This window comes from Macrosteles quadrilineatus, unplaced genomic scaffold (genome assembly GCF_028750875.1).
Source record: "Macrosteles quadrilineatus isolate MER2022 unplaced genomic scaffold, UCM_ALF_1.0 Scaffold_3__2_contigs__length_128488019, whole genome shotgun sequence".
In the NCBI taxonomy this organism is placed as follows: domain Eukaryota; kingdom Metazoa; phylum Arthropoda; class Insecta; order Hemiptera; family Cicadellidae; genus Macrosteles; species Macrosteles quadrilineatus.
The window spans coordinates 32,562,428-32,586,115 of record NW_026542596.1 but is presented as its reverse complement, the minus strand read 5'-3'; the positions used below and the strand labels follow the sequence as shown (position 1 = coordinate 32,586,115).

General features: G+C 33.9%; 1 protein-coding gene across 1 annotated transcript; it reads left to right on the top strand.

The window, feature by feature from the left end:
* The first annotated feature begins 1,195 nt into the window (after positions 1-1,195).
* LOC128989090 (uncharacterized) lies at positions 1,196-23,141 on the top strand. Its single transcript, XM_054410948.1, has 4 exons — positions 1,196-1,559; positions 18,735-18,946; positions 21,088-21,366; positions 23,117-23,141. Exons 1-3 carry the CDS (start codon positions 1,196-1,198, stop codon positions 21,364-21,366), a joined length of 855 nt encoding a protein of 284 aa, XP_054266923.1. The 3' UTR covers positions 23,117-23,141.
* The last annotated feature ends 547 nt before the right edge of the window (positions 23,142-23,688 follow it).

Here is a 23,688-nt window from a genome sequence, read left to right as displayed (position 1 = left end):
TGTAAACAATTAATTGCTGACAGGAGAAGAAAATTTGCACACACCCTCTCTAAGTGTCGATATGTTTTTAAAAAGGGTGCTAGTAAGGGGGAACACTGTGAAAAGGTTTGTGTTTTGAATAGTGATATGTGCTCCATTCATTCAAAACACAATAAAACCACAGAGTCTTCCAATAAAATTAAAGAACTTCCCAAAGCAATCCGGGTAAGAAGGATGAAAAGGTGTACGAAATATTTCTTTGTCAGATGTGTATGGTTTAATAACATCATTATAAAACGTAACGATACAGGAGAGCATTTTTCAATTAGATTACCAAGAGATGTTGTAAACCCTGAACATCCGAAAAGAACTGACTACCTTATCCGGGATGCTAAAGGAAGATTGTCTTGGAAATCTTCAATTTCCAAGATCAAAAAGACACGGTAATTTTTTTCCTTTTAACATTTTACATTACCAAAGATAACACAGTAAATTCAATTTTTCCAAATTCTTAAAAAAAATGTGTGAGCAATTTGTTTAATTCTGATACATCATGTGTAAAAACATGCTGCAGAATTAAATGAATTGTTCACACATTTTTTTGATTATCTTGCAATGACCTTGACCCACTTCTTAAACTTAGAAATTTCTGCAAAATTTTAAAATAATGATAATATCAATTTCTACCACTACTAAAATTAAGGTGGTTTGTTTAACCCCACCCCCCTTTACCCCCACCAGTACATAAAGGTATAAATGACGCTTGATATTGCACACGATTCATTCTTAGATTGGAGCTAGCAGAGGCAAGTTTAACTATGAATTCCCCAGCTACAATAATAATTAAAAGAAACTTAAAAAACCTTCAAGAAGCATTTGCATTCAGGGGAAGTTTAGAAAAATATTTAAATCATAGTGTGACATGTCATTTTACTTTGTGGAAGGAAGAGAGAAACATCTGGAACTCAGAAGCAAACGGGTTGAAACTAGAATTAACTGATGTACGATTTAATAAAATAATTCGAAGGCTAGTGGAAATGTTAGAAAAAGGGTATATTGTGACTGCCACATTCTACATAAAACCAGACCGCAATAACTAAAAACAAAATGGAGTAAAGGTTAAGGGTGGGGGTAAAGGTAAATGGTGGGGGTTTGTCTATATAACATGTTTGCTGAGGTACAATCAGTTACTTCAGATTTACCACTCTTGTACATTATGTCTCCTGTGGACAATATTTTCCCGACAACTTCTTTTTTAAAAACCTTATTGGAAAACATTGTTTTTGAAGCTGGTTCAGAGGAAGAAGACATAGACTTGGAGGAAGAATCTTTATCCGAAGAAGAGTTGGAATCGGATGGTGACGAAAATTTGGAAGTATTGACTGATGAAGAGTTAGATGAAGAAGATAGAAGTTTTCTACTTGTTGAAGATTCATCATCTACTGAAGAGATGGTATGCTCGGAGAAACTTGTTGAGCTAAGGGAAACACCTACAACAAGTCATATAATGTTTAGTGCAATGTTTAGAAGTAGAAGACGATTGTTTGACTCTGACTCCGACTCTGACTCTGACTCTGATAGTGTACAAAAATTAAAATGAGAGGGTGGGTTGGGAGTTTGTTTTGCAAATCATCAATTTCCAAAACAAATACAGTAAATTTTCTATTTCTAAATTTTTAATCTTTGAAATATTTAATTTCTTTTAAATCCTGATAATCATAAAATCATAAAAGACACAGTAAATCGGCTTTTTCAAAATTTTGAAAAAAATGTCTGAGCAATTTGTTTAATTCTGGTATATCATGTTTAAGAAAACATGTTGCTGGGTTAAATAAATTGTTCACACATTTTTTTATTATTTGACAATGACCTTGACCTACTTAAAGAATTTAAAAATTCCATGGTTCAACAATAAAAGAAAATGTTACCCATTTCCCCCACTACTATAAAGTAAAGTGGGGAGTGGTCTACCCCCCACCACTATATGGAGGTATAAAAGAGGTTTGACATCCTGCATTAAACATTCTTATTTTTGGAACTCGCAAACGCAAGCTTAGTCAAGATGGATAAACAAAAGATTAGACATAATGAAAGAGAAAGAAGGAGGGTGATGAAGCTAAATGAAACATTTGAGGTATTGAGAACCATACTCAAAGCTAAAAAAGGAACATCTAAACTTCAAATTATAAATTTATCAATTGAAAGAATAAGGTTTTTAGAAAAGGAAGTTGAAGAAGCAAGAATGAGGACTGTGGGAGAAATGAAAGAAGCTAGTGCTATAATTGATAACCACGTTGAAAAATTAAAAGAAGATGATGATGAAAAAATGCTGTCGGACATGATACAATTAATGAATGGTGAAATGGAAGAGCGAATTCTGTCGGAAATGATGGATTTATTGGATAGTGAAATTGATGAAGAGTACTAACAAATAAAAAAAAATGGGACGTGGGTAGGTTGGGTTTGTCTATAACACAGTAAATTGGGGCTTTTCCAAGTTTTGAACAGTAAATAACTTTTTCCAAATTTTGAATAAAAAAATGTCTGACCAATTTATTTAGTTCTGGTATAACATGTGTAAAAACGTGTTTCAGAACTAAACGAATTGTTCACACATTTTTTTATTATCCTGCAATGACCTTGACCTACTAAACCGGAATAGTTAGTAAAAAATAAAATACCTTGTTTTTCTATAAATATGTTTGAAAGTTGAAGAATAGCCTGTATTTACGTTAGATTATAAAGAAATTGGGAAATGGGGTGATGTCATTAATTTAATAGTAGTAGTAGAGGGGAGAGAGGGGAGGGAATGGTATAAATAGGGGTGGATGTTTACATCTTTCATCAGTATGCTGCTGCTTCTTGAATAGAGAACATCTACAACATGCTACGCTGCGCCATTTGTCAAGCCATATTCGAGGATGAAATAGATCTTCTACTTCATGAAATAGTCGATCATCCTACAAATGAAGAGGAATTGGAAGGATATCAAGACTTGATTGAAGAATTGAATAAAATAGGACAAGGAGAAGAAGAAGAACCGACACCATCTACTTCAAGAGATCGAGGAGAAGAAGAACCAAAACCATCTACTTCCATGCTACGCTGTGCCATTTGTCAAGCCACGTTTGAGGATGAAATAGATCTTCTACTTCATGAAATAGACGATCATCCTACAAATTATGAGGAATTGGAAGGATATCAAGACTTAATTGAAGAATTGTATAAAATAGGACAAGAAGAAGAAGAAGAACCCAAACCATCTACCTCAAGAAATACAGAAGAAAAAGAACCAAGACCATCGACTTCAAGAGGCCAAGAAGAAAAAGACCCGAAATCATCCACTTCAAGACCAAGTGTTATCCATTACGCACCTAAACTTTCAACTTCACCTTCAACTGCTACATCTTCAACAAATGTGGAACTACACGCTCATGCTCTACCAGGTAAAGTGGTAACACATTTCAAAATTGACAATGCCGCATTAAAACTGGAAGAATTTATGTTTAGTGCAAAAAGACTAGTTATTAAAACGTTGCAAAGTGAATTACAAAGATTAAATTTTATAAAGTTTGGACTATTGCTGGATGTTATGTTTACCAACATACAAAATGAAACATCACCTAGAGGATTTTTAACAAAAAACAGAAACATTATGTTTGCCTCAGATATTGAATCAATAGTAGATGAATGTTTTGAAGAACTTTTGACGAAATTGCAAGAACATGAAGGCAGAGGATCAGGATGGACTGTATTGAACATATCGGGCTTGGATGTAAGAGTGCATAAACACTGATATGGAATGAGAGGTAGTAGCTATATTCCTCTACCCAAGAAAATTGCTAATACTAAATCTTGTGTAAATGTACAAAATAATGATACTGAATGTTTTAAATATTCAATGTTGGTAAAATATGTCAAAAATAATGATCCGCAAAGGGTAGGAAGAGAATATGAAGAAGTACAGCACAATTATAATTTTCAAGGAATGAGCTACCCTGTAAAAATCAAAGATATCACCAAGTTTGAAAAAAAGAACCCAACCGCTTCTGTAAATATATATGGTTTAGATTCATCAAACAATGTATATCCTCTACGTATAAGTGCACACGAACTAAATAATCACACAGACTTATTATTAATCACCAAAGGTGAAATATCGCACTATGTATATATTAAGAATTTCAACAGACTGCTATCATTACAAGTGTCAAAGAAAACAGGAGGAAGTAAAACAATTTGTAAAAGATGTTTTTGTCATGTAAATAAACCTTTAAGAAAAGGAGGTTCTGAATGGTTAATGGAGCATAAAAGGTTATGCAACGGACATGATGAAGTTAAGATTAACTTGCCAGCACGTGATAGAGCATTTGTACAGTTTAATAACGTCATTCATCAATATAGAATCCCTATTGTTGTGTATGCTGATTTTGAATCTACACTACTACCATTGGAACATCAAGAGGAGGAAACATCAAGAAGAAACAAGTACCAGTTACATTCACCCAACAGTTTTTGTCTACTCATCAAGTCAACGCTTTCCGAAGAATATTTACAAGATTATGGACTGACAGCTGAACCAAAAGTGTATCGTGGTGAAGATGCAGCTAAACACTTTGTTGACGAGCTTTACAATATAGCTGAAAAAGTAGAGGCAATTTATACACAGGTAAAACCTATGACACCTATGTCACCCGTTGAAGTTCAAGAATACGATTTATCAATATCATGTTATCTATGCAAGAAGACATTTACAGAATATAATCATAAAGTGCATGACCACGACCATCTGACTGGAAGCTACAGAGGTGCTGCGTGTAACGCCTGCAACTTAAACTATAAAATTCCTAACTATATTCCAATTGTAATGCACAACTTGAGCGGTTATGATGGACATTTTATAATACCTGAATTAGGAAGGGACAATGGTAAAATTGATGTATTAGCCGTAACGATGGAAAGGTTTATTAGTTTTTCAAAAAAGGTCGGTAAAATTAAACTCAGATTTCTTGACTCCTACAGATTTATGCCTACTAGTCTTATGAAACTATCAGAAAATTTGACAAGAGAAAATTTAATAGAAACAAGTAAAATAGTGGACAACAATAAATTGGATTTAGTTCTTCGAAAAGGAGTATTTCCTTATGATTACATCGATGGATTGCACAGATTTGACGAGACATCACTTCCTCCGCCAGAAGCCTTTAGCAACAAGCTGAACAATTCAGAAATATCACCAGAAGATTACCAACATGCATGCAGAGTTTGGAACGAACTTCATATGGAAACATTAGGAGATTATTCAGATTTTTATGTTAAACTCGATGTGACCCTGCTTTGTGATGTAATGGAGGAATTCAGAAACACCTGTTTGGAAGCATACGGATTAGACCCTCTTCATTCTTTCACCTCTCCAGGATTAGCTTGGCAGGCGATGTTAAAAGAAACCAATTGCAAACTTCAACTTTTAACAGATATTGATATGGTGCTGATGATTGAGTCCGGTGTCAGAGGAGGATTGACTCAAAGCGTTGTAAGACATGTGAAAGCCAACAATAAAGACCTGCCAAACTACAATCAGCAAGAGCCATCAGTTTATCTAGGGTATTTTGATGCAAACAATTTGTATGGATGGGCAATGTCCAACCCCCTTCCATATGATAACTTTAAATGGATAGACCCAGAGTCAATTGGAGATATTGTTCAAATTCCAAAACATGGTGATACAGGATATATTTTAGACTGCGATTTCGAGTACCCAGAACATCTACACGACCTTCACTACGATCTTCCTCTTTTACCAAAAACTGAAATTTCACCAACTGGAAAACATCCTAAATTAATGATGAATTTAAATAACAAACAAAGATATGTTGCGCACTTTTGGATTGTACAACAAGCACTTGAATTAGGACTTCGTCTAACCAAAGTACACAGAGTTTTAGAATTTACTCAATCTTGCTGGCTGAAACCTTACATCGATTCCAACACTACAAGAAGAGCAGCAGCAACGTCAGCCTTCCAAAAGGACTTTTTTAAATTAATGAACAATGCGATATTTGGTAAAACTCTGGAAAATAAAAGGAAACACAAAAATGTAAAACTTATAACAGATGCTAGGAAATTGGAGAAACTTGTACAGAAGCCCAACTTTGGATCATCAGTAATCATTAATGAAAACCTTGTTGCCGTATCTATGAAGAAAACTAGTATAAAAATGGATCGACCTTTGTATATAGGAATGTCAATATTAGATATATCAAAAACGCACATGTATGATTTTCACTACAACAAGATGGTTGCACATTATGGAAGAGAGAACATAGTTATAACTTACATGGATACAGATGCTTTTATTTACAAGATAATTACTCAAGATATGTATAGAGATCTTCGCACATTTGTATATAAAGATGAATTTGATTTTTCTGACTATCCTAAAGATCATCCGAACTACGATCAGGACAGAAACAAGAAAGTATTAGGGAAATTTAAAGATGAGGCTAACGGAGTGTTACTTGAAGAAATCGTAGCACTTATATCAAAATTGTATGCTGTGAAACTACATGATGACAACATTATAAAAAATGCAAAAGGCGTAAAGAATTTGTATTTGAAGAAAAATGTACTTTTTGAAGACTACAAGCAAGTGTTGTATGAAGATAAAGTTATAACTGCACACTTCAACACAATCAGGAGTTATAATCATCAACTGTACAGCGTGACAGAAGTTAAGAAGGCGCTCTCCTGCAACGATGACAAACGACACATCCTACCAGACCGGATCCACACACTTCCATTTGGTCACTATTCCCTTAACCCTATCGACTAATTACCTTTTCATCGTCCTACACCACTTATCCTTTCTCCTTTCCGTAAAATTGGGGGAACACAGCATTGTCCGCTGTGTTCCCCCTTTTTTACACAAGGTTAGAATGACCTTGACCTATATAAGGAGATGCAAGAAAAAATGAAAATCATTACTTTGCCAACATTGACAGTGAAAACAACATAATGGCTTTTAAAGAAAACATTGTAAATGAGCTACACAAACCTGCAAGAGTAAACTTTCCAAGAAGAAATACAACTGTTAAAGGAATAAATGATTTGTATCAAGCAGATTTGATTGAAATGCGACCATATAGTAAAATAAATAAAGGACATCATTATATACTTACAGTGATTAACTGTTTTACCAAAGTTGCAGATGCATTACCATTAAAGGATAAAACTGGTAAAAGCGTAACACAAGCCATGGAAATCGCTATAAAGAGAGATAAAAACAAAATGAAACATTTACAAACTGATGATGGCAAAGAATACTTTAATAAAAGTTTTTCAAAGTTAATGGAAAAATACAACATAAACCACTACTCAACCAAATCTGAAAAAAAAGCGGCTATAATTGAAAGATTTAATAGAACGTTAAAAGGAGCGATGTATAAAATGTTTTCAAACAGAGGAACCTACTTATGGATTGATATTTTACCAAAGTTAATAAGTGATTACAACAACAGGTTTCACAGAACTATTGGGATGACACCAAATGAAGTAAACAGTAAAAATGCTAAACTTGTATTAAAAAGAATAAAGCACAATACAAAACCTAAGGTTGAAATAAAGAAGCCTAGAAAATTCAATGTAAATGATAAAGTTCGAATAAGTAAGTATAAAACGATATTTACTAAAAAATATCTACCTAATTGGACAAATGAAGTATTTACCATATACAAAGTGCAACCAACTATACCAGAAACATACATATTAAAGGATAATAAAGGCAATTTGTTACAAGGTGCGTTCTACGGACATGAACTATTAAAATCTACAGTAGGTGATGTATATTTTGTTGAAAAAGTGTTACAAAGGAAAAAAGACCAAGTTAAAGTACGATGGTTAGGTTTTAACAAAACAGAAGATTCTTGGATACCTATAAAAGACCTAATTTAACGGGAACAGCTCATTGTACTATTGGATTTCGAATAAGATGGAGATTGTTTGTCATAAAGATCAATTCAACATTAGTAATATTGATGATTACACTGTTGATAACGACACAATCAACACTGGCAAACATGGAAGTTTACTTCCAAACACAGTCAGATGTATTATAAGTGGTCCTTCAAACTGTGGAAAAACTAATGTCGTATTTAATTTGATTACAAATCCTAAAGGATTGAGGTTTAATAACTTATATATTTTTTCAAAGTCACTACATCAGCCAAAGTATCAATTGTTGGAGAAAATCATATCGAAGGTGTCAGGTGTTAACCTTTATAAATTTAACGCCAGTGATAAAGTTTTGCAACCAAACCAAGCTAAACCATATTCAGTATTTCTATTTGATGACGTTTCGTGTGAAAATCATGATACTATTAGGAACTATTTCGCCATGGGAAGACATAATAATATCGACAGCATATATATAGGACAAACATACAGTAAAATTCCAAAGCAGCTTATCAGAGATAATGCAAATGTTATAATTTTGTTCAAACAAGATGAAACCAACCTGAAACACGTATATAACGATCATGTAAATGCTGATATGTCATTTGATAAGTTTAAACAAATTTGTGGAAAAGCATGGGCAGAAAAGTATGGATTTTTGGTCATTATGAAAGAACAAGCCATAAAAGACGGACGATATAGAATAGGGTTTGATAAATAGGTTCTGCTTCACTAAATATCACTATTTCAAATCAACACTTCGTACTGTAAACATGGCAAGTCAAGAAAAGCTCTTAAAAGAAATAAAATCACTTAGTGATTCTATTAGACATAAAAACAGAGCTCTGAAGTTAGGTATAAGTGAAAGAGAAAAGTTTATAGAATCAACGTTTAAACCCGTTACTGATCCTTTAAACAGATTAGTTAAAAATATTGAAAAACCTTTCGAAGGAGATGCTATTCTACCGATTTCTAAGTATGAAAAAGAATCAAGAGATTATGAACAATACAAACAATTTCAATCAACTGAAGAAAGTGGTGAAAGTGAAGAAAGTGAAGAAACAGAAGAAACTGAAGAAACTGAAGATTCAAGAGAAAAAGAAGGATTTTCCGCAGGTCAAGAAGAAGGATCTACTAATCCTACAAATCTAAGTACATTAAGCACAAACATAGCATTCAAAGGGAATTTGGGCAGAAAATATTTATTAAAGATGTTACATTCAACACAGGCTAATCGAAGATATCATATTTATGGAGCTAGACTAGAAGACAATGGTATTATGATTGGAGACAGTAATTTGGATATTGATGAAAACGATAACATCCTTATTGGTAACCAAAAATATAAAGGTACAACAGGACTGTTTGAACTTATTTTTAAAAACAAACCTGGTAAATATACCAAAAAAGACCTATCAGTGTTTAAAAATATACTAAATGATACAAATGCACATAAAAAGCAGTATTCCAAAGATTTGCCCATTTATCGAAATCGATCAATAAAATACACAAGTGTCATAGCTGATCTTTTTCCAACACAAGTGAAAAAATCTCAACTTAAAAGAAGAGCTATATCTACAGCTGAATTATATGTGTTACACAAAAGACCAAGAACCAACGAACCTACATCTTCAGGGAAAGGATTATTAAAAAGTCTATACAATACCAACATAATATATTATAATGATGTCAATAAGCTGGTTGATCGAATGAGATTATTACATGAAGCCATGGAAGCCGGTCATACCGGATTGGACAATGAATGGGTAGCTTTAATCGATGAACTACGAAATCGAAGGATTATTGCTTAATCATCGCATATAAAAGGAGGACAAGAATCGAGGGAACTCAGTTGAATCATGAGCGTGGACAAGTTTGGAAGGTATTCCAATTTTGGAGAAAAACCAAAACCCAATGGTAAAAGATATAGTTTACCATTAACAGCTGAAGGAGATTATAACATAAGCAGCAAACGATTGAAGTTTGTAAAAGATCCAGAAGATGATAATGATGCAATAAATTTGAAAACTTTAAAAAGTGAAAAATTGTTGAGCTTACAACTTCAAAACGACTCTTATAATGCCAAGTCTCATAGAATAACAAATGTTGGTGAACCAATAGAAAACTCCGATTCCGTCACCAAAGATTATTTACTTTCAAAACTGTCAAATACTTTACAAGTTAATAATGAAGTTTACGATGTTAAAAACAGAAGAGTTACAAACTTAGCTGATCCTGTCGATAGTCAAGATTCAGTCAATAAAGGATATTTACATTCTATAATCCCTGAAAGAAAAGAAGATAGATTCTCTTTTTATAACTTTGTTATAAATGATATAGGATACCCTAAAGAAGATTCGGATGCAGTTAACCTCAAATATGTTAAAGATAATTGTATTATTCACGATAGTGAACAAATTGATTGCAAAGGTAAAATATTACATAAGGTTAAAGAAGGATTAAAACCAACAGATGCTGCCACTGTAAGTCAAATCATGTTACAAAAGAATGGAAATTGGCATGCTGAGAACAAAAAGATAACTAATGTAAAAGGTGGAGTAAATCCTGAAGATGTGGTAGTTTTTAAACAAGTTCCTGTAATAACCGATGAATATAAACATAATAATATAAAGACCACCACTTTTGATTGTAAAAACTTACCATTAGCAAATGTTCATAATGCAGTTTTACCTCACGAAGCGGTAACTTTGGATCAGATGAAAGATCATATAAAAAGCCAGTGTATAATAAAAGATGAACAAAATGAAGAAATATACACATGTAATAATAAAAGAATTACAAATCTTGAAGATCCACAACAAATGGATAATGCTGTCAATGTAAACTATCTTGCTAGACTTTTGGGTACTGTAATGTTTGATTTTCACAATATGATACCAGCATATCCAGGACATAACAAAGTGCATCCAGATCAAAGAGATCAATGGATTGATAGGGTTATTATGAAGCAATATTTTATGTCTAGCAGAACAAAGATGCTTAGAACTAAACCTGTAGAAAGATTTCACCATTAGAAAAATGTTTACAATGCAGTTTTACCTCACGAAGCGGTGACTTTGGATTAGATGAAAGATAATATAAAAAAGCAAGTGTTAATAAAAGATGAACAAAATGAAGAAGTACACACATGACGTAATGATACAACATATTCAAAATATAACAAAGAAGATGAAAATACAAAAAAGTATAATATGGATTGATAAAGGTACATAATAAGAAATCAATTCATAAATGAAACATTCATTGTCAAACACTTGAGGAGTGAAGCCGATGTGGGTACATTCCCCTATAAATAGAGATGTTAAAGGTTAAGCACATCAGTCGTGATATAGAGAGCTTGAAGAGAGGAAGAGGATTGACATCATCAGCAGTTTCTCTATTATCTAAACCAATTGGAGCAATTGTTAACAAAACAATAGATTTACTACCAGTAGAACTGCATTTGCCTGGAGGATATCAATACAGACCTGGAACAAAATTGAAAAAACGTCTGGAAAGAGGAGATTCTGGAATAAATAAACTAGATCAAGCTTGCAAACAGCACGATATAGCATATTCAAAGTTTGCAGATACAAAAAATAGATCCATAGCGGATAGAGCGCTTGCTGAAAAGGCTTGGCAAAGAGTAAAATCTAGTGACGCAAGTTTTGGTGAAAAAGCAGCAGCTTTGGCAGTAACAGCAGCAATGAAGACAAAAACTACGTTTGGAGGAGGAAAGAGGAGGAAAGGCCGAAAACGAACGGTTAAAAAGCAAGGAGGTAGTATTAAAAGGAAAAGAAGGAATAATCAAAATAAAAAAAACAAGAAACCAACAATATGGTCAATGATAAAAAAAGGAGGAGGATTATACTTAAGACCATACCGTGTGCATTAAACAAGAAAAAACAAATACTAATTCCAAACAAAGAGTTGACAAATAAAGAATTAATTATATACGCTTCTTGTATGAAAATACCATTTTTTAGAGGAGTGTTTATGAAAGATGCATTGCCCGGTAAAATATGGAAAAATGAGACTGGAATAGTTAATTTAGAAAACAGTGAAGGTCCTGGCACTCATTGGATATGTTATAAAAAACTTGATCGAATTATTTATTATTTCGATAGTTACGGTAATATGCCACCACCTAAAGAGCTTCAACGTTACTTTCGCACAGCAAAACAAGTATTTTACAACTATAACAGAGAACAACCTGACAATACAACAATTTGCGGACACTTATGTTTAGATTTTTTAGCTAGAAGCGTTAGTCAACTTTAAGATGTCTTCCTATACGGTCTCATTGACCGGCACTTCATCAACTCTGCGCAGTATTCTATTTCCAGCTCTACGATTGCAAAAAGGAAGATTATGGGAAGCTGCATTATTGGATTTAACAACATACAATTCTATTCCAAATATTTCTGAAGGAGTCAATAACAAATTACACTATTACAAAAGCAAAAATAATTTGGGAGAATTAACACCAATGAAAGAAATTAGTTTACCGACAGGATCTTACGAAATAGACCATATTAACGAATTTATACAAAAACAAATGAAAAACGAAGAACTTAACGAACTTGTTCAAAAGGAATCAGAAAAAGAATATATAACAATAAGAGGAAATAACAATACCATGAAAGCTGAAATAACTTCTTCCTATTATATTGATTTTACTCAAAAACATTCAATTGGAGGATTATTGGGATTTTCTGAAACAACTCCAATACTAGAACCTAAAAAGACCTATTCTGGTGATAAAACTGTAACAATACTGAAAGTTAATACGATAGACATTACATGTAACATTATACAAGGATCATACAGAGATGGAGAGAATAGTCATATATTGCACACATTCTATCCGACAGTCGCCCCAGGTTTTAAGATTGTGGAAAAGCCACAAAACTTGGTGTACCTTCCCTTAAACACCAGTGTGGTTTCAGACATCGTGTTGAACATACTAGATCAAGACGGAAACCTCATAGACTTCAGAGAAGAACGTATTACGATCAGGATTCACATAAAAGCATCAACCTAAACCATGGGATTGTCATTCAAGAAGAGAGAGTTGTCGGGTAAACACCTAACTAGCTCATCATCTGCAAAAGGATTAACTACTGAAAACATTCGGTTTTTACAGGATATTGGATTAAAACTCATTGAAAATGGAAATACTGGATATAGCACAAGGACCGACATTAGACGAGACTTTATGGGAAAAGGAGTATCACACGCACAACCCCTACGCTTCGTCAAAATTGAATAATAATGATGAAATTAGAATTCCTATACAACAACAGGATATTTACACTCTTCCGTGCGAAAGTTATCTATATATTGAAGGAAGAGTAACAAAAAAAGATGGAACAGCTGGAACCACCGTTCCTTTTATCAATAATCCAATGGCATTTTTATTTGATGAAATTAGATATGAAATATCTGGAGTAACTGTGGATTCTACAAAGAAAGTAGGTTTAACAAGCACATTAAAAGGATTAGCATCTTTGACACAAAACGAGAAGAATTTGTTAAGAATTGGAGGATGGGTTGCACCCGATAACGACACAATCACCCCTGATTCTGCAGGGAACTTTGATTTCTACATACCATTGAAATTATTTCTAGGCTTTGCTGAAGATTACAGAAGAGTAATAATAAATGTGAAACAGGAATTAGTGTTATTAAGATCATCAAATGATAAGGATACTATTTGCGCAGCAACTGGAACCACTGATGCAAATTTAGACTGGAATTTAACTTTGGACAAAATCGTTTGGAGAGTACCACATGTGCGATTAAATGACGAACATAGAATAACACTGTTGAGACAACTGAAATCAGATAGAGATATTGTAATACCATTCAGAAGTTGGGAATTTCATGAATATCCAGTTTTACCTAAAACACAAAGACATACATGGACTGTAAAAACATCTACTCATTTGGAAAAAGCAAGATATGTAATATTTGCACTACAAACAAAAAAAAGGAATAATATACTAGCTAATGCCGGTCATTTCGATCATTGCAAACTAACAAATTGTAAAGTGTTTCTTAATTCACAATTTTTCCCTTACGACAACTTTAATATTTCTTTCACTAAGAAGAGGTACACTGTTTTGTATGATATGTACGCTAGATTCCAAAGTTCATACTACGGGAAAACAAACACCCCGATACTGTCTCCCGAGCAGTACGAATCAAAAGCTCCAATAATTGTAATAGATTGTTCAAAACAAAACGAATCTGTTAAGTCATCAAGTGTGGATATAAAAATAGAAATGGAGTTTGAAGAGAACGTTCCTGATGCAACATCTGCATATTGTTTAATTTTGCATGATAAAATTGTAACGTACACACCATTGACGGGATTAGTCAAAACAGTGTTGTAAATGAGTTTCACCACAACCACCAGTCGGCTATAAAAGGAGGAGCTTCGCACACCACCAATCAGTCTTTGCTCGTTCGTTGAATGGGTAACATCCTACACTACATCATGAGTAAAATGAGTTCTCCATCAGTCGTACAAAAGGATGCAGAGGAAGCAGCATTATTGGATCAAGAAAACCATCAAGAAATCGTCAATGAAATAGAAGAGTTTTTAAAGTTTCGAAAACAAGAAGACAAGGAGGACAAGGAACAAAAAGAAGAAAAAACTAAAAAAAATGGCACTAAAAGGAAGCGGAAAGATGAAGATACAATCCCAATTAATATTTTGAAAGAAGTTTTCCTACGCATTTACTATCCTATCTCACTATGTTTGGGTAAAAGTGTAACAGCTGGACTAATGAAATCTTCGGAATATACACCTACAGTAATCTTGCAGCATGGTACAAAAATGGTTATATTTTCTGAAACGGCATGGGAATCTTTTCTAAAACATTTAAATCTAATTGAATGTTACTTAAATACTAATGTTTGCGGAAGGAAAACTAATATTCGACTTTTGGATTCTGACAATGAAATTGACATAGTAAAGAATCGTGGAACACTACAAGTACGATTTAGAGATTTAACTCAACATGAAAGTAAAATTTTACTCTCACGTGAAGAATTCTACATTTTAATGCATGCAACGTCTCCTATCTCTAGATATATGAAACAACTTGTATTCTCAAGTTCAATCATCAAAGAGTATTTAATTGATACACTGGAAAAACAACCGGAAAGCACCATATTATACGGACACGTGGATACATCTATTTTTAATAGATTGCCTCATGAAGTTGGTATGTGGAGACAGTTAAGGAACTTCGAATCAATTGATGAAGAAGCGATAGAAGCGATAGAAGCTGTTGAAGAATATGAAACTATAAACCAAGAAGAACCAGCAACCCAAGAAGTGTAATTAAAGAAAAACAGTATAAAAGAGTGACCAAGGCGCGGTGTGAATTCAGTTGAACACTATACGTGGTGGTGTGTAGATAGGGTTAACATTATGGATATAAAACCCTGTGTAATAGAATTTCAAGCATTTCGTGATAACAAAGATGAATTTGTGATAAAAGAATTAGTGATTTTAGATTTGATTACACATGTCGTATACCCGTTTATATTTGAAGCTCCATTTTCAGTAAACCAATTGAATGACAAAGCAAGAAGAACAAACAAATGGATAACCAAACATTTTCACCATATTCAGTGGAACGAAGGATTGATAAGCTATAAGCACTTGAACAATATCATGTATCATTTTTCTAACAAGTTTTCCCATATTTATACAAGAGGATCGGAAAAAAGACAATGGATACAACAATACACATATCACGATGTTTTCGACATAAGAATGGACAAGGATCATCAAATTAATTATGGACCTATTTGTACTTTAACAGATCACTCTTATCGCACAGTAACACAATGTGCACTACAAAACGCATACCGATTAGCTAATTTTCTAGTTCTTCACTATTGGGACAAAAATAAATTCAAACAGCAACAGTGGAAGTATTACGAAGGAAATAGCAGTGGAGGGGGGAACGTGTGCTATAAATACAGTGGACAGTCTCAGGATCCTCATCAGTATTACTCCAGACATCGCAGAGGCAACATCTCACAGGGTAGTCCTAATCAAGAAAATGGCTTCACAACAGTTTCTCCAGTCTTTGGTGGATCAGTTCAACACCCAGTCCAAATCCAGCATTCTAAGTTTTTTTTTTTTTTTTTTTTTTTACTACTAAGAAATGTCACGAATTGAAGGAACACAAACACTACATCGTTCACGAGCTGAAGAAGACAGAAACTTCACATGGAGACGCAATTTTAGCATCACTGAGCGAGGCACCGTTTTCACCAGGTGATGAACCGAAATTTCAAGTTTATCTTCCAAGACGATTTGTACAGCAACTACAAAACGAAGACCTGCGAGGTATTCAACCAGGATCCCTCTATTTGGTATCACACGGAGTTTGCGGAAACAATTCCACTGAACTATCTCTACACATCACCCATCAATGTTAGTTTTAAGTTTTTTCTGTAAATAACCATCTATGTACATATGTTTGTTAAATGTTTTTGTCATTAAAAAAATAAATAAAAAAATTAAAAGAGGAAACAACATAGCAGCATATAATTAATTCTATATGCTGATATGTTGTTTCTTTTTTTAAAATTCAAACAAATGACCTTGAACTTTTTTACTATAAATAACAGGTCTTACACGCAGTTGCTCTCAGTCTTGTTTTAACAATTCACCGAGCATCATGTCACAGCGTAAATACAATTTACCTTTTGTTTACAAATCCAAATACGATTTGGATTACTATTGTTGTAATTTAAAATGTTTTAGAAAGCCTGAAAGTAAAGTTGATGGAAAAGCTTGTAAAAAATGTGAGTCTGTTGGCTATTGCAAATGTAGGTGTAAAACATATCAAGACAAGCATCAAAATTACATACACGATCTAACACAAATGGTTAACCTACTATGGAAAAATGTAGACTAACTTGTGACAGATGCATGAGAGCTGCTGACTCTTGCACTATAAATAGCAGCTCACAACACATTGCTTTTCATTCTTGTTTTAGAATTCAGTCGAGCAACATGTCACAGTGTAATTCCAATTCATCTTTTGATCCCAAATCGGAATACGATTTAAAATACTATTGTTGTAATCTAAAGTGTTTCAAAACACCTGAATGTCAAGTAGATGGAATGGCTTGTAAAAAATGTGAATCGTTCTCCTATTGTCAATGTAATTGTAAAACGTATCAAGAAAAACGGAAACATCACTCACAAGACAAGGGACGTAGAATCAAAATACTTTTAAAACGGATGGAATGATGCCCTCATGATGCTCTCCCCCACCTCTACTACTTTCCCCCACCTCTACTGCTTTAGCTCCGCCCACTTCGTCAGGGACCTGCACTTCTTTACACGCAACAGTCACTTCGCATCCAGCTCTTCACCAGTCAACTCAACCTTTCTCGTTTACTTTGCACAAGATGGCCAACCTACAACAACAACAACAACAACAACAACAACAACAACAGTGGACAAGTGATATTGAAGACTCTGACCTACACCAAGCATGCATCGAAGCAGAAGAGCAGGAGCGAAAACGAAAGGAAAAAAAACTACTTCAACTGCTAGAGGAGGAGAAAGAGATTCGACGCAAATTTGATCGTGTTTGGTGCGCTCAGCCTCGAGACAACATCGAATGGGCCGAGCACAATGCAGACATGGCAAGATGGAAAGAGCTCCATAATACAATAGAGGAGTTGAAGAAGTAAACATCCAAGTACACAAGCGTCGCCGAACTACACAAAACGGCCTTTATAAAGGCCACCAATAAACTCATTCGTTTTACACTTTAGCAAACGCTCACTCTAGATACGTACGTTCGCACATGTTTTCCTTATTTATTGTAATAGTATGTAAGTTATTGTCATCCCTCATGTTTTATACAAATAAACAATAAACAAAACAAGGAAGCTATCCTACACTACAACTGTAGGCTAGCTTCCTTTTTTTAAAACACAAACAAATGACCTTGAAAATCATATGATCATCCTAATTATGACGTCAGCTCAAATCCGCTATAAAACACGCCATTTCCACCCCTATCGTACCTAACTGTCAAATCCCCCGTCATTTCCGGCTTTACACGTCATTTCCGCTTAACGGTCAAATCAGCTGGTGCGGCAAAACAGCCTAGGGGCTACTACTGTGGTATGGTAAGACCTAGTCCCCAGAAACCAAAAACACCATTCGTAAAAATTGTATATACATAGTTACCTATAAATGTGTTCGTGAACGTGATAACTTGTGTATTTTTTCCGATTTTGATGAAATTTGGCTTGAAGGTGTAAGGAAAGATAAACTTGAATGAGTTCGCGAACCAGCATGATCGGTCCATAGAAACGGAAACGAGGTTCAACGGGGGGTTTTATGGGGTGAAAATGGGGTTTTCCCCCAAAACACAAAGTTTCCCAATTTCTCACTAGACCTTCCTGCGATGTTATTCCTAAGCAGAATATTGTAAAATGTTCTAGTTTGCTTGTTTATGGATATATTTTGATCAAACTCGGTAAATTTATTTATTTTATACATTACATATTAATAATACATATATTTTACAAAAAACACACTTAATTAGTTTCCCTGTAGCAGCAAACCTAGGTGCACGTTAGACCTAACGTCATATAAATAGCTTTAATTAAAAATCAATTTAGGCAGATGGAAATTCGCTTAGTTGGCAGGTTTGCTGCGGCGGGATACTTATAGTATTCATGGCGTAAATACCATGTTTCGTCTATACATTATTCATTCTGTAAATGCGATTAATGCCTGGGCGATGTAGAGAACACACTAACGCAAGCAGGCCGTGCTCTGTTGTCCGGACAGGACAGTTTGTGCCGGTGCTGCTGTGGTGCGACCGGACGACGAAGCTACTCCGTGCTCTCTAGACAGCAGAGGGCGTTCAACGGGCCAGGTTCAAAAAGCGTGACTGCCACAGACTCACAATCTGCCCCCTCCCACTCGGACAGAGGAGACTCTAGTGTGAAGGGCCAGGTGAGGATACTATTTATTAATTTGTTTATTCATTCATTTATTCCTTCATTCATCCATTCATTCATCCATCTATTCATTCATCAATCTATTCATTCATTAATCCATTAATTCGTTCGTTCATTTGTTCATTAATTCATACATTATTCATTATTCATTACATTACTCATTCATTCATTCATTCATCCATTCATTCATTCATTCATCCATTCATTCATTTGTTCGTTCTAGCATTCATTCATTCGTTCGTTCGTTCGTTCGTTCGTTCGTGCGTTCGTTCGTTCGTTCGTGCGTTCGTTCGTTCGTTCGTTCGTTCGTTCGTTCGTTCGTTCATTCATTCATTCATTCATTCATTCATTCATTCATTCATCCATCCATCCATTCATTCATTTATTCATTGTCGTTCATTTTTATTTATATATATATATATATATATATATATATTCATGTCTTCATTTTTATTTATTTATTTATACAATTTTAATACAGGTAATACCTCTGCAAATTTATTGAATTTGCCCAAATTTTTAGTTTTAACTTCAGAAAATTTTATTTTTGTCCGCTGTTTGTATAATGACCCTGTACAAATTGTACATTTCTGAAAAGGGAATTAAATTTCCATCCTTTTGGTAGTTTGTAATATATGTATTAATACTATGGTTTTTGAGATATTAAGATTTAAAAAAATAAAAAGGACCGCTATTTTTAAATTATACAAAGTAGAAACTTGATGCTATGCAAAAAAATAGTTCCTATATGTCATCATACACGTACCAGTTTTGAACTTGGCACCTCAAGGGGTTCCAAGGTTATAGGAAGTTATATAAAATATACATACACATTGCCAGACGGAAAACGAAGCGAGATAAGGCTTATGCTTAGACAATATTTGTTTTTTGTCTTGTCCTAAGAAGCATGCCCGCTGAGTTTCGGGAGAGAGTTTTGAAACACCCTGTATTTTAAATGAAATATAATTCAGCCGTTTAATTGAGGTTCGTGCATAGCGAAAAAACTTAATTTTTCTGTGAAGTTTCGCTTAAGACCTTTTATTCAATTATGGGTTTACGGTTTCCCAAAAGTTTGTAATTCTAATTAGATTTATCATCATCATACTGATCTTACTAATATTATAAATGTGAAAGGTTGTCCAAAGTTATTGTGGATTATGTTATTTTGCCATAAAACCCTCATAGTAATGAAAATTTTTATTTTGGGAAAAAGGCCGGTTTTGATTAAAATTAGTAAGTTATGGTCCTTAAAATTTTAAACAAAATGTTACTGATCCCATTTTCGTAAAAAGTACGGTTCAAAAGTTATTGCACTTATGTTATTTCACCTATTTAATAACAAAATATCGGATTTTAGGAAAACAGCTGGGTTTGATTAAAATTATGTGTTGTGGTTCTTATAAGCTTAGAAATGCTTTTGTTTTGGGGTTGAATGCTAGAAAACAGGGAACTTTTTACTGTTTTTACTGTTCAAACTGATATTCTTAATACATGCCAACTATCTATATTTAAAATGTTCAAAACACCATGTTTTGGAGTCTTCAAACCACTGAAGCACACATAAGCAGTCCTAACGCTCAATAGTGTAGCATATGGTTGGAAATATTTTAAAAGGCGTAGTTTTTAACATGATTAGTCACCTTCTTGTATACAGGGTGTAGAAAAATGCAATGTTTTTTTAATTCGTATCATACACCTTATTTTTTTCTTTAAATCTATTTACAATGGAGTTTTTACAACTGATCCTTAGTCATTTTCTATTATTCTTATTCAAACTTTAATGTAGAACACGAAAATGACATTATCTACTCAAATCCGTTTACAGATAATTACAATGTATTAAGTTTAAAAACATGGTTTTTTTATAACTTAAAATAATTATTTGGGAAGCTAATGTTTACACTTTGAACCTCTTATATTCATCATCACTTAATTTACTTTGTACTTACACAAAAAAGATTTTTGTCACAATGAGTACCAATCACCCTGTATATATATTATTTTCACTGTGGTCTCACGTGGTATAATCACGTGCTTTATTTAAATTAAAAACCTGGTTAAATCGAGTTTCGAAAGAAATTCAAATTACAAATAACTTAAAATACAATAAAATGAAAAACACTAATAATCTCACAGAAGTCGGAGAGTAGCTACATAACACCAGACATCATGGAGACGAGGTTGGGCGCGACCGAGAAGACGACCACGATGTCGTGCATATCGTGCCTGCATCGAGAGGCAACTATGGAGCAGTACGTAGTAACTGGTCTTGGTAATCATCACGAGTCTGACCGCAACCTTCACAACAACATCAGCAACTCCAGTCTGCAAGATGTGGACCACGCTGAGCTGCAGAAGGAGTTAGAGTTGTACATGCAGAACATCTCCAAACGGTACCACGACAGGTATAACTAGGTATGGACCGTTTTTTTTTCTGCAGGCCAGACATAGGGGTTGTGTATTATCACTTAGATAAAATGCATTGGTGATTTGTGGAAGGGGGGGGGGTTGGAACCAGGGACCAAAAGCCCGCACTCTACCCCGGATGAGCTTATGATAATGTAATTTTTTATGCATAACAGTTGCTGTAGCTAGGCTGCTGCTTGCAGGGCTTCGGTCCTCGAGGTCCAAAGTACAAATTCCGTCAATCCCCAGTGGCATTATGTGATAATATCAAAACCTTGTTTTAGAAGTTTGCTGTAAGAGAGAACCTTGAGGCCCTATGTTCACCTCAATGAAGGAGAATTGTCATTTCGTTCACCCACAGTCCTACACTGAAGTAATTTTTAAAACAGGGACATTCTTCATCATTCAAGGATGAAGAAATAAAAGAAAACTGTAAGAGTCAGTGATCAAACAATAGAATTTATTTTCATTTTTTTTAATTTCCCATTATAAATATTAAGATTATTTCATTAAATGTATGTCTTACCACACAGACACATTACAAAAGTGAAATATGCATAAGTATCTTTACTATTCCTTCAACATAGCATTGTAAATTGACTTAGTTTGACGATCAACCCAGTGGATAATATCGATACGACAAACAAATGTTGCAAAAACTAAAACAATCTGTCATCACATAGTCGTTTCATTTCTGTGCATGCAAGCGTTATTGAACATTTTTGCATAAAAATGTCAATTCAACACGTAACAAGCATTCAATGCACACTTTTACACTTGCATAACGTCGTAACAACTTTTTTAAGCTTATTTACAACCTGTTACTGTAAATACTTTAAGTGGCAGGCTTAGGTTTTCTTAAATTATCGAAATATTCTCTTTAATACAATATTTAGCTTTTTTCTTAAATATTTCCAATGTACTTAACGATCAAATTAAACACAATTTTTAAATAAATGTGTAACAAAACCAATCGAGCTTTTTTACTTCTTAACTATTGTAGTAAAATGCTTTACACAAGCTTGATGTAGACTTGAAACGTCGTGGCATAAAGCCGTAAGCCGATTTGAACTCGATTGAGATTTGTATTATTCTGCTCTTGCTATAACATTTATACAACATTTAAGCTGGGCTTATCTACAAGTTGAGCCTCGAGCGCACGAATGAGGAAATAACGATTGTTACCACTATTTTTGTAGAAATTTATATCAATCACGAACGTCAGTATATGTATGAAGTTTTCAAATAAGCAATTATAATAACGATCAGAAGGTCATTGGTAACAAATTAATTTAAAACTGAATTCAGCTGAATTGATTTAACTGATAATAAATCATTTTCAAAAGATATAAGTAGTACACAATCGGAACAACAGAGTCTATTTTCGAGATATGCGGGGAGCGAGCTGGCGTAGTGGTTAAAGCGCGGGACTTCAGTCACTGAGGCCCCGGGTTCGATCCCCGCCAAGTCACCAATGGATTATATCTAAGTCATAATGCCGCAACCCAAAGTCTAGCCGAAAGTAATGTGAAAAACAATCCCAGGCTCGTGCGTCCTAGGACAAAGAAAATTTCGATATATGCAATAGAGTTTCCTTGTAGAAAATCATTGTGTCGTGAGTGATAAAATAAAATTTATTGCATGAAATGCAAGAGTTGTTGAGTTTAAATTAAATTTTTGAACAACATTAGAATGTTAAGTATTACAGTGTGTGTTAATACAATTTTTAATGTTGGCTATATGTTTTGCAAATTTTCAGTTATTCAGTGTTGGCTAAACTTCGGCTCTCTGTCATCAAGTTCTCCTCTCCGTGGATGGTGACTGTATTCCATTAAAATACTGTGATTTTTATATTGTACGCTTGTCCTAGTTTATTTATTTTTCCTAAGTAAGATAGGTTATTGTATTTTATCATGCTAGGTCTATTCGCCTCTTGTGCGCAATCATATTAGATCTTATTAATGTAACAAATGTGGATTTAAATTCTTCAAAACATAATATGCAGTTTTTGCGTTCACACAACATTTTCAGATTCTTATATTTTTTTAATGTTTGTACTTGCATTTAAAAATAATGATTTCATTAATAATTGTAAACATAGATTAAGTCTCTGTTCATTTTAGAGCATTTAAATTCGTTGTCCAGTGTTTCCAATACACTTCCTCTATGATGTTAAAATACCTTAAACAAAAAAAAAATAGGATAAGATGACTTTATTAAAATAGCACAGACTTAAAACAAAACGTTCATTTTTATATCATGGATTTTTATACTATACACCCTGCCTTAAATGAGGGTCTAAGATAGTTAATAAATATTTAACTAGTTTTA